The sequence below is a fragment of the Diadema antillarum genome, unplaced genomic scaffold, assembly GCF_040938485.1.
Source record: "Diadema antillarum isolate AM-2024a unplaced genomic scaffold, OU_Dant_1.0 seq00000637_RagTag, whole genome shotgun sequence".
Classification (NCBI taxonomy): domain Eukaryota; kingdom Metazoa; phylum Echinodermata; class Echinoidea; order Diadematoida; family Diadematidae; genus Diadema; species Diadema antillarum.
In genome coordinates this window covers 260,170-272,860 of record NW_027271554.1, presented here as the reverse complement: position 1 = coordinate 272,860, position 12,691 = coordinate 260,170, and the positions used below count along the sequence as shown (strand labels likewise).

At 40.9% G+C, this 12,691-nt stretch overlaps 1 protein-coding gene across 1 annotated transcript; it reads right to left on the bottom strand.

Annotated features, from left to right (window-relative positions):
- Positions 1-4,702: 4,702 nt before the first annotated feature.
- Positions 4,703-12,281, bottom strand: LOC139736354 (E3 SUMO-protein ligase NSE2-like). Its single transcript, XM_071647110.1, has 6 exons — positions 12,162-12,281; positions 10,394-10,512; positions 9,039-9,160; positions 7,770-7,917; positions 6,770-7,004; positions 4,703-5,339 (listed from the first exon to the last, which is right to left on the bottom strand). The coding sequence occupies exons 2-6, from the start codon at positions 10,494-10,496 to the stop codon at positions 5,204-5,206; spliced, it is 744 nt and encodes a 247-aa protein (XP_071503211.1). The 5' UTR covers positions 10,497-10,512; positions 12,162-12,281; the 3' UTR covers positions 4,703-5,203.
- Between the last annotated feature and the right edge of the window lie 410 nt (positions 12,282-12,691).

Sequence of the window (12,691 nt, the reverse complement as noted above, 5' to 3'; positions counted from 1 at the left end):
TTTGACGTTCAGGGTTTATTCAAGCGCTTAAACTCACAGAGTGGTGCTCAGTGCAATGAAGAGAACAAAAAACAGGATGTGGAACTCATTAGCAACCACAATGAAGGGATTATCAGATTAAGCCAAAATGTGTTACACTCTTTAGGCACTGGCACATTCTATTCATGACTACTGGAAACTTTAATGCAGTATCATCGTCCTTTCAAAAGTTATTCAAGTTAAAAGTGAAGTGTGTAAAAAGGTTTTTTAAGAAATGGAAGGGGTTTCTCAGAACTTCCTAATTACCTACCAAAAAATGCTTCTAGAAAAACTGCAGAAAACACATTTTTTCCATTCATTTTGTGATCTCAAACTTTAGCATTATGCAGAAAAATCTTCCTCTTTTAGACAATATAGAAAAACAAAGATTGACTAAGTCAACCCATTTCACCTACTTGTGTAAAAATGGGTAGCGTGACTCTTTGTTGGTTTTTGTGATGGAAAGTCACAGACAGTATCATCACAAGAGCATTGTCAAGCAGCTTGCACACATTCCCACACATGCACGCACACACACACACACACACTCCCACTTTTTCAGACAATAACACACAACCATCATCACGACCCCTGTCCAATTTTTGCAGTCAAGTGACAGTTCCTGGTCCCTGTTTCATAAAAGATATTAGGATAGCAACTCTTGCTAGAATAGCAGCTTCACACACCAACAGCCAATCAGGAAGTTAGATTCTTGTTGTTACTATGACAATTGCCATTCTGGTAAGAGTTGCTATCCTGTCAACTTTTTATGAAATGGGGCCCTGCTGGGCACCACCACTTCTCAAGACATGTGACAGTTTAAAGTTTGATGCATTGGTCATAAAGCAGAGAGGTATATACATGTATTTTACTTTAGTTTCCCAGTATGTTTCACAGTGTGCCTTGTACCTCCTACACAAGATCAAGACAGCATTACAGCAAAGGGACCAAAGATTTTGTTGCACTGCAATAAAGAAGCAATGATTTGTAACTGAGATACTGCATAGCGAAATTTTATTACTCGCAGACATAAAAAGAGAAGATTGTTTGTAACTGCATAGCGCAATCCATCTTAAGGTAATTCTCAATGTTAACACCTGTTTCATGAAAATGTTACATGTTGAGCAATAAGCCAGTTCGGGGTTCCAGTTTGAGCATGAGCAGAAAAAGGTCAAATTTGTACCGAGAGACAGGTTGGTTTTTAATTTCACTGAGATAGGCATCTGTAACGCTATGATTATTCATGGAATCCATATAAGTGGTGTCTGCCAGTACATCCACCTGACAGCCGCCTGGTATTTGGCAATGCTAACAGAAAAAGTTTGTTAATGTATTCAAAACAGCACAATGAAATAGATGTTTCCCAAAGTGTTGATTGACGAACCATTCTGGTCACTTCATCTACACAGGTTCATTCTTTGTTAGAAAACAAGTTCCATAAATTGCTACGTTGGGCAAGCTGCTGCATTATGTCGCTTTGAATTGAGCGAAGTGCCTAACCAACTGAGAAAAATGAAAGGTCATTTGTACCCATGTGCACATGAGCTATCTCCGAACTGGCTTATTAGGAAGAGAGAGAGATTAATGAGGAAGCCCTTTTAATGCCCTCTACTTATGGTACAATACAATTCAACTTCAGTTTTATTTAAAAAAAGAAATAAAAGTGTGACTAACCATATTTGGTTTGAAACATCAAAATTGACAACAAAACTAATAATTCATCTTTACAGCCAGGGGACACAGTGAAGGAAAAGACACCAAGATGACAATTTACACAAATATATTTCATGTAGCAAAAAAAGCTGCTGAAAACTGCTTATCCAATGAAGGTGAGCCAATGGAGTAAAATGGAGTCAAAAGGAGCCTGAGCTTTCGATCCTAGCAGAATCTTCGTCAGAGGCAAAATGACAAACAAGCAGGGAAAGCAATCACAAGGACTTCACACAACAAGAACAGACAGGGACAGGCTGGGTACACAGAACAAAGAAAACAAAGGAGACGGTGGGAGGTCATGGGCAAGGAGCCCAACAGGTAAAGGGAGGGGGATTAGAGCAGGAGGGTGGACAGACAAAGGGCAGAGGAGAGTGGACAGACAAAAGGCAGAGGAGGGTCAGTAATGATCATTAGGATCAAGGGGGCAACCATTGAAGGAAAGGATGAATAGGGAGGCAACATCAAAGAAGATAAGGAACACCAGAAGGATAAAGAAAGGGAAAGAGTGAAAAAAGCAACAGCAAGGGAAAAGGGGGGGGGGGGGGGGGCTGAGCAAACAGTGAGCCCTAAAAGGTGTACCAGGAGGAGGCAACAAAAGGAAGTAATCAAACATATCAAAGTATATACACACACAGTAATGACAATAATGATAATGAAAAAACAGTAATGAAAAAAATATATATATATATTGATAAAAGAAATAAAATAAAGCACATGTGAAAACTAGGAGAGAGAAAATTGTATACATGTATGTAGATGAGCAGGCAAGGCATAATAAGCACCAAGTAGGTATAAACTAGGATCGAAAGCTCAGGCCCCTTTTGACTCCAAATATATTTCATGTTTTCCCAGGGAGAGAAGTCTGAAGAGGCTGGTGGAAAGTTTATATCCAGTGCTCATTCAACAAGTGGTAGTGCTAACCAGAGTAGTGGTGTGAGGAATGAGAGAAAGCTCATTTGCTACTATTGCAAGACTGAGGGACATGTAAAAACTCAGTGGCCTAAGCTAAAACTGAAAAATCTTGAAACTTCCTGTCCCACTTGGGCTGAACATGTTACACTTAATTTACATAAATACATATTCGTGACAATAATTTTATACCAATTAAGTTATCATAAAATGTATAGTATACTCCATATATTTACCTAGTCTAATGTTTTGAGAGTCAGGACTGCTTGACAATTTTGCAAGTGGTTAAATTCATTATCATAGAGTATGGTAATGAAGGGAGAAATGTACGCGTGCACATCATATTCATGTAAGGCTGCGTTCACACAGAAGTATACTATTCGGGTATTTGGGCTCTTTTTTTCGAGGGCACGCGAATAGCTTGAATCGAACGATAGGATTTCCTCACACCGGTTCACATAGGAGGGCACTATTCGAAAGTACGAATAGCTGCGGAAAGTATAGCAAAGTGGGAATCGAGCTTGTTCGATTTTCTTGCAGCGTATACCGTCTCTCGTTTATGAAATAATAACACTTTTGGTCTGGATTTGCTCTTTAGCAAAAATAAGCATGTAGACTGACATTCTGATGCAGTTTAGAAATTGTTAATAAGATTTGCTGGGATGTAGGAGGAAGAAATCCTCACTGCATGGGATGGTGAGTTGACGGTGCGGGTGGCGGTGTATTTGGTGCCCGAATACCGAATACCGAATACCGAATACCGAATACCGAATATCGAATACTGCTATGTGAACGCAGCCTAATGATCAGCGTTAACATGTTTGCATGTTGTTAAATCTAAGAACGTCAAATTTGCAAATGTTGTTAAATTCATTAAATTCACAAAACTAAGAACCCTGCGAAAATACATGGCATACACAAACGTACAGTATTCTGGATGATCTCAAACTGTGTGATCAAGGCATGCAAAGATGACTGTGTCTGTTCTAAATTGTATTCGTATCAAGGCATTCCTCTTGCAAAACACAACGTTACTATGGCGTGTAATCACTCACTGCTGGCATTGAATCAAGTTCTGAAACTACAGAATCTACAAAAGCATGTATATATGTAACATACATATGTGCGTACAGAAGTGTGTACCCTCGTTTTACATTACAGTAAAATGAACAAGTCTTTAATAGTGATGTGTGCAAAGGGTTACATGCCTCTGCATGAATAGTATAAAAGTTAGAACGCACCTCCTCCTCCCTGAACAAGCTTATGAGTAATAAAAAAACAAACTGTTTTAGATTTCCCCTTTCAAACTTGATTAGTGTGCTCCAGCAAGAATGTAAAATCTTGAGATCAACAAAGCCCTGAAGGTAGTGGCTAACTATTGGCAGTCTACATACAGCCACAAAATACCATATAGCTAAGGCAGACATTAGCATACCATACTTGATTGTCCACATGTTGCTACGGAAACAATCAACGATGACATTTTCAGTTATTAGCAGACTTGACTGTTACAAGGAATGTTGCCATGGTACTGGGAAACTTTGCTATAACAAGGACCTAAACATTGACAATCACCATGTTTTAGCAGGTTCCTCACTATATCAGAGTACAAAGCCAAAGGAATGTAAAGAGTTGGAAGCTGCAATATCACTTTGTTGTAAATGGGTTTTGTGACTTTTGACCTTTTTATGAGGTTCCAATATAAATGTAGTACACTAGAAGCTTCATATTGACTTTCATTATGTCGATCAGTAACACTGTATGCCGTCTGCATTCAATGACAAGAAGGCATATTTTACAACTTTTATCTCCTCACTTGCTCTGACTAGCATACACTAGTCTTCTCTGCAAGCTGAAAGTGCATATTTTATATAAGATTGATGTTGAAAGAAAGACTTAAAAAAAAAACTACAAAATTATCTCAGTTCTTCATCTGAGTCCATAGAATGGCAAATGGATAAAAGTGCCTTTTTTTGTCAGAGTTCACTTTTCCTTCCTGTCCTGTCATCCACATCCTCATTCTTTGAAGGTTCATGAAAGGTCACCAGGTCAGTAAGGTCAAAAGGTCATGCTTTAGCATCACATTTTTCACTGTAGTTCTCTGAGCCTCTCAAGCTATCCTCAGGCCTTGGGATGATTCCTCAAAGGTCATCAGATCAGTGAGGTCATGCCAAAGTTCTCTGAACCTCTCTAGTCATCCTCAGGCTTTGGAAAGATTCCACGATGGTCACCAGGTCAGTGAGCTCACATTAAAGTTTTCTGAACCTCTCTAGTCATCCTCAAGCTTTGGGAAGATTCCTTGAAGGTCACCAGGTCAGTGATGTCACACTAGACTTCTCTGAACTTCTCTAGTCATCCTCGGGCTTTGGGAAGATTCTCAAAGGACACAAGGTCAGCTGAGGTCACAATAGAGTACTCTGAACCTCTCTAGCCATCCTCAGGCTTTCGAAAGATTCCTCAAAGGTTACCACGTCAGTGAGGTCACATTGAAGTTCTCTGAATCTTTCTAGCCATCCTTAGGGGCCTTGGGAAGACTCTTTGAGGGTCACCAGGTCAACTGAGGTCACTGGGTCATTGTGTCTGCCATCTTCCTCTTCTTGGCCCTCCTCTGCCTCTCGATCTGACGCCGGAAGTCAGAGTCGGACTGGAGGTCGTTCGGATTAATTGGTTTGGTGTTTGTACAGCCTGGGAGAGGACACCTATATGAGACAAGAAGAGAGGGTCAAAGACAATGCCTGATGAACCAGGGTTTGCTTGCACTAGTATACAGGACAGCAAATGGTAGGTACAGTGTGCAGAATTTTAATTGAGGAGAAAGGTGAGATGCTCTGTTTACATGAGGTAGAGCTTCAATAAGACAACACTGAATGTTATACCCGGTGTCCCAAAAAAAAAACGAAACGGTGGATTTTCAGTACCTTGCGTTCTAAAAGTGATACATTCTTTTACATCATTAGAAAGAGCATCTTCCGCAGAAGACAATGATACAAAAATCATTAAATTTGGCTCAGTACTTTTTTATTCTACGCCAGTTTCTGTAAATGCAGTCGTTTTTATAGTTCGCTGGAGTTTTGCGATGTATGAGATAATAATTTGGGTGCGACACGCGTTCCATACGGTGAATTGTGTAAAGCTCGTTGATCCATGTCAACAAAAGATACAGCTTTCACACGCACACACACACACACACACACACACACACACTGGTTTTTTCTGGCCCGCGCCCAATGTGAAAGCTGTATCTTTTGTTGACATGGATCAACGAGCTTACACAATATTCACCGTATGGATCGCGTGTCGCACCCAAATTATTATCTCATAAGTCGCAAAAATCTGGCGAAATTTGAAAATGACTGCATTTACAGAAATTGGCGTAAAATAAAAAGTACTGAACAAAATCTAATGATTTTGGTATCACTGTCTTCTGCGGAAGATGCTCTTTCTCATGATGTCAAAAACTATATCACTTTTAGAATGCAAGGTACTGAAAATCCACCGTTCCGCTTTTTTTGGGACACCCAGTATTGATACTCAAGACTGTTTCTAAACTAATGCTCTGGTTGACTAGATTTAACTCAAAAAAAGAAATTTAAAAAAATGTGAAGATTGCAATCAACGCTCTTCAGGGGTGTCAGCGATGCAGCTTTTGTCATCTCCATGAGATGCGTTGAAATTATGCCCCTGTTTGATTTCATGAAATTTCCCATGGAGATGTTTTTATTGCCACTGATTGACAAATTGCCCTACATCAACGTAAATAAGCACTGAATTGATCAGTGTTTTAGAAGTCACCATGATACAATTTACGTTTATACCCCTGTTGCATCTAAAGATAAACTTCTGTGGAATATCTGTGGCATTCCTGACATACTGAAAAAGTGGATATTTTCCTGTGAGTAAATTTTCGTGCTCGGCCAGGTAAGATGAGTTTCGCATGTTTTTAATTCAGCAGAATCAGGACATGAACTACTGGAACATATAGCAAGCAAAAATATTGTTATGCTTGATTTTATTTTCGCACTAGTTTCTGGTTGTGCGAAATGGACAAAAATTTAAATGCTGCAAAAGATTTCCACTTTTAGAGTACAATATATATTACACAGGGCTTCCACCTTTTACACAAGCTTACCTGATCTTCTTCTGCCTGTGCGTCAAGAGTTCGTCAATGGCCTGCCTGTCGTAGTGGTGGCCGCAAATCAAGTTGCGCAGCGGCTGGGTCATCTCCTGCTGAGTGAAGGGACACTTTGTGCCCAGCTCTGCCTGTGTCATCACAAGGTCCTCCTCCCCAAGAGACTGGTCTGCTGCCGATGACCCCACCCCATCTCCCTCCTCCTCCTCCTCATCTCCGTCATTCTCCCGTAGACCTGTACGACCAGACAGGTGGGCATGGACAACAACAAAAATCAGTGACTCTCTATAGCCATGGTCACACTGGAAAAACTTCGAGAACACTTGACAAAATTTGCTTGTCCGTTCATAAATAGGGGCAGACCTCCCAACATTTCTGAATGAAAAATAGGGATTTGGCTCAAAAGTGGGAAAGAAGGAACAGTTTTCATTGGAGAGTGTAGTAAAATTATCAAGAAAAATAGGAAACTCCTACTAAAACAAGAGCTGGGAATGGTGAAAATTCAGATTCTTTCCTCCAAATTCAGAATGGTTGGGAGGTCTGATAGTGGGAAAACTTCTCAAAGTTTCAGTTCTCAATAAGTTTTCAAAGTTTTGGTCACTGGTGCACATGCGCAACGAAGAAAAAAAGTGCATGTGTCGGAGACACAGCAAATAGGAAGTGGACTGGTCACATGACAAACTTCGCAAACTTTTAGCTGATCCCAAATGGCAGAGATGCTGGAGTGTTTTCTTTACCAACTGGCATGAATGTATAAAAACCAACTGTTGAAACTAGTTGAATAAATCATCCCCAAATCCCAAATGTGTCACCATTGCCTTCCTGTTGGACTAAGGCACATTGATACACCCAAGTGGGCTTGCTAATCTACAGCTAGGTAAAGTTTGGATAGATATTATACACTAAAATGAAAATGCTTGGAAAGTTAAGCTAAATGCCTGGGCATATAAAGGGTTAAAGAATTGCAGACCACGCCCCAACAAGAAATCTGTTCCCATACCTTCTAACAGCTCCTCCCGCCTGCTCTGGAACTCCTTCAACTTGGGGTGCTTCTGGAGTTCCGCGCTGGAGTTGCCCCTCTGGAGGTCCTGGAAGGCAGTGTCCAGCATGGCCTGTACGTCCACATTGCTGTCCTCTGATTCTTGAACCTATTTCGAGATCGATTCGAAAGCAGTCAACTCTCTGATTTTCGCCGTACAACAACACCGTCCAGGCAAAATTAGAAGCTGATATCTTGGTGGGATTGATTGTGATGTTAGCTAGGAACCAGAACAGTGCTTTCACTGGAGGAATACAAAGTCTGACATAGTCTACAATAGCATCTCAACCCAGAGATAATCTGCAAAAATATCACTTAAACATGAGCACTCCACTTCTTTGATGTGATTTAAATGCATGCTACATCAACTACTGTATGTCACACCATCATTTGCAGTTCTTCTGAAATCATGTTTCTTACGAGTCGACTGTTGTTCACCAAAGACAAAAACTAGAGAAGCACTCTGAGAGCGCAGACCTCCGCCAAGCATGCAGCTCATTTCCATCACTGATCTTGTTCTTCCATAGAGATATCAGTGATTTCCACCCATACATACTTATAGCATGCTGAAAGTGTTTATAGTGTGCAGAAAGTCACCCGATTTCCTAATATAGAAGCCTTTAATTGTTACGTCATAAACCCTCAGCTGCACGGCGTGCCTCGCCCTAGCAGAAACTAGAGCACACACTTTTAATAGTGCGTACATACAAACCTCAAATACGCGCAGCCTGAACTCCCAAGTTCATTGACCCTACCTGCCAAAATAACAAAAATCCTTCATAAATTCCCCCAAAATTCTCGGATCACTACCAAAAGTTAATCGTTTGGTACTTGTGTCATTCTCAACCTTTCCTGCAAGTTTCATTCCAATCCGTTACCTACTTTTTGAGTTATTTTGCACACAGACAAACTAACTAACAAACGAACAAACACACAAACCAACGGTAACGAAAACATAACCTCCTCCCTTGGCGGAGGTAACAAGCAATATCAGTGCCTCTGTTAACATCTATGCAATATTTGTCATTTTAAAGGTGGGTATTCATTTACATTATTTCCTAGAAAAGACGACTCATTTCTCAGTCATCTACCCTGTTGTGGTTTTTGGACAGTAAATTCAAATGAATCATCATACCGCCTTGCAGGTACTGATTTACAACATGACTATGCTCACAAAATACAATAAATTGTATGAACACCGACCCTTTCCTTTTAGTATGTCTAATCTACCTGGCTTTTAACACTTCTCACAGCTTCCGTGAACTGCTTCAAGGTCCGCTCCATGGATGCGTACTCCAACATCACTTTCTCAAGAGCAGCCATGTTCCCCATGCAAGCATCCCCTCCCGGTTCTGGGGGGAAAAAAAAGAATAAAATATGAAGGACTTTAGAAAAAACCTACAAATGGGTATACTATAAGGACACATTCCACTAGTGAGGGACTCTGCCCCCTTTCCCCACAAAAAAAAGAAATATATTACTCCCATTGAATGGACATTTGGGCAAGCATGAAGATACTGTAAATGTACTCATACAATTTTTTTTTAATGTGTTATATTATACTACAGTAGTTTATCATCTATGGTATTTGTCAAAGAGTCTTCCTTTCTTTGTTTTTTATTCTTCTTTCTTTCTGCCATATTTTGTGGACAGTATATCTCAGAGTGCCTTGACCAATTCACCTCAATTTTCTTTTCTTTCTTTTTTTTTAATCTGGTAACATGGCCATATCTTAACTCTACACAACTTTTAAATTCAATCACTTTATATACCTGACGTCACCTAGGTACCATTTTCTAATGTCCAAATAGTGCCAAAGATCAATCATATCTTTGTAACTGGATATACAATGCTATAATTTCTATCTCATTTTTTGGTAAACGTAAACTTCAAGTCTTGTCTGATGGTATTGCATTACAGATATCAGTCAGGCTCTCCTTACACAGGCATTTGCACTCATCAAAAAATGCTAAACATGACTTCTTGACTGTCTATGAGTATGTTTCACACAATTTTGAGCATTTCAAAATTTCAACATATCATATTCTATCAAATCACATTATACACTGTATATTAAATCTACAAAGTGCATTTTGATTTGGGAACCCCAAATTTCAAAGATGACAATTAGGAGTGGCCAGTATGGGACCCCATCGCCCATCTCGTCTTGGTGATGAGATCACATCTAGTTTGATTTCTGATAGGCAAGCGCCCATTCATTGCGCTTGCCCAACAGCAAAATTTTCACTGCCTTACTGTAAGCAAGTGGGCATGTGGGTACGTAGTACTGTAAAAGTGGATATTTTCGCGTGACTAATTTTTCGCGCTTGGCCGGGTCGGAAGAGTTTCACGTGTTTTTAATTCCGCGGAAACAAGACATCACGCACAGGCACATATGGCAAGCAAAAATATTCGCGTGCTTTTATTTTCGCGCTAGTTTCTGGTAGCGCGAAATGTGCGAAAATTTGAACACCGCGAAAATTTCCACTTTTACAGTACCTTGCACTGTGACATTTAACACATACACAATATAAATATGGCCAGCCAGCCAATTTTTGATCCCGATTTCGTACCTTGCATCTGACCCATATTGGTAGCCACCTCCATGATGTCATTCATTCCGTTGTTGATGTGGTCTTGCACCTTTCTCAGGTTACGCACAGCTCCGTCCACAGCTGGCATCGCCATGGTGACGATTTCAATACTGTTTGAGGAAAGAAAGAGAGAGATATGGAGAGACAGACAGACAGACAGAGGAGGGAAAATGTGAGTAAGTGTGGGTCATTATAATATGTGACCCGCTACAACAAAAGGATCCGAAAGTCGGGGGAGGACAATTTTCTGAAAATGACATGACATTCATAATCCCTTACTCTTCCACTTTAATTTCACATATAACACGGCTCCTAAAAGCACTCAGTTGTGGAGATACCAATGATTTTATTACTGCATGTCGAGTGGTTTAGGAAATCAGCGTTTTGAGAAAGCCGCCTCCAAAGTTTTTCTTCCGACACTATGATGATCAACGGGAGACCACACAGTTTTTACCGCTGGACAATAGAAGGTATACGCTCCTAGCAACCTCCGTGATGCTCATTCAAGCTTAGTGCCAACAGTCTACGCACAACCAATCAGTAACCAGGATGCCGCGCACTGACCAATAAGATCACTCCCTCGTCGCTAGGGGCGGGTCGAGCTGCAGCGCTAAATCGAAACCTTCGGACATGTTTGTGTTCCGTTGAAAGTCGGAAAATCATGGCCCAGAAAAACGCTAATTTCTTGCCTTTCCTTTGATCATTTACTATATTAGCTTCGAAATTTTGGCATGATAGAGGATACATTATACAACAAAATTACGCCATAAACAAAAATATGATCGTTTTGACTGATTTTGATGATCTGACTTTCCAACCCGATTTTCTCGGCTCAGCCATCAGCGACTTTAGGATCCTTTTGTTGTAGCGGGTCACATATGCTTGCAGTGTTCTATAAGTAATTGTTTTTGAAGCAGATGTAGGCCCTACTCTCTCCTTATAAGTTTTCAGTGAAAGAATGCTGTAAAAGTGGCAATATTCACTCATTTCATGCCACCAGAAACCAGTGCGAAAATAACGACACACAATTCTTTTTTTGTTTGTAATAATGACATTTGCTGGGTAAGCTGTTCTGACCCAGCAACCAAATGTCATTATTATAAATGAGAAGTTTTTCGCCTTAGACATACTTGTCGGTCAATTAGAATTGGTGCTTGATCAGTTGACAAGCACCCAACAAAAATAAAACTGAACTGTGGTGCCCCATCGCATCGTCGTACCCATTCGCATAGTGGTGCCCAATCGTCCTCCTTTTTTGCTACAATTTGTGGTACCCGACGAGCTGACATAAAAAAAAAAAGGCCTCACATTTTGGGGATACGAGTGCCCAATCGGCTGACAAGCAAAAAACAAGGACAAGGACAAGCCAAGGTCCTCAAATTATATTTCTATGCTCCCAGCTACGTGGCGTCAATCACCAAAACAAAGCCACAAAAAACACATTTTCACGGCTTTTTATTGTTTACTTTTTATTGCCAAATTATGCCTAGCATAATGCTAAATACTGAAACGTCTAAAATTATGCCAGAAAGCATAATCATGCCAACTCTGGCAACCTCGGCCAGCATGCAGCATGCAGCAGTATCAGGCCCGGGATACCACGGGTCAGCCCGGTGCGAGTGAGTGTTTGGGGTCGCCGTCGCGGTTGTGGGGCGGCGCGGTGAGCCCAGGACCAATCAACCCACGAAGATTGCGTTACCTCGCATAGGAGAGCCCATCAAGAAACCAAAGCTGTTGAGTTAATTAAAAGAATACCCACCTTGTCTAGTTCTTTGACCAGGAAATTCTGTAAACTTCAGTAGGGCGCACTGCACATTTACGACTGGAGTCTGTTTCCTAACACATATCACAACAGTCTTCACCATGCAGCCATTTCTCGGTATTCCCCATCCCCCCGTGTCAGGCAGCAGCTGCATGCGCGCAGCGAGCAGCACGCAAATGCATGCATTCTGGTTTTTCCCGCTGGCGTGTTTTTTTTAGACGGCACAGATTGGGGAAACTAAAAATCTATCGGGGACCCTATCCCTAAACCTAACCCTAATCCTAATCCTAACCCTAACCATCAAACCCTAACCCTAGCCCTAACCCTAACCCTAACCCCAACCCTAACCCTAACCCTAACCATAACCATAACCAAAAACCCTAACCCAACGTTTTTCCCATAGGTTTAACACGCGCCATGCCCCAATCTGTGCCGTCTTAAAAAAAATGATTCCCGCTGCATGATGCCTGACACAAGCAGCGCGCCGACAACTTCAAAACATTGAACACAGTCCACGTCGGAGAATC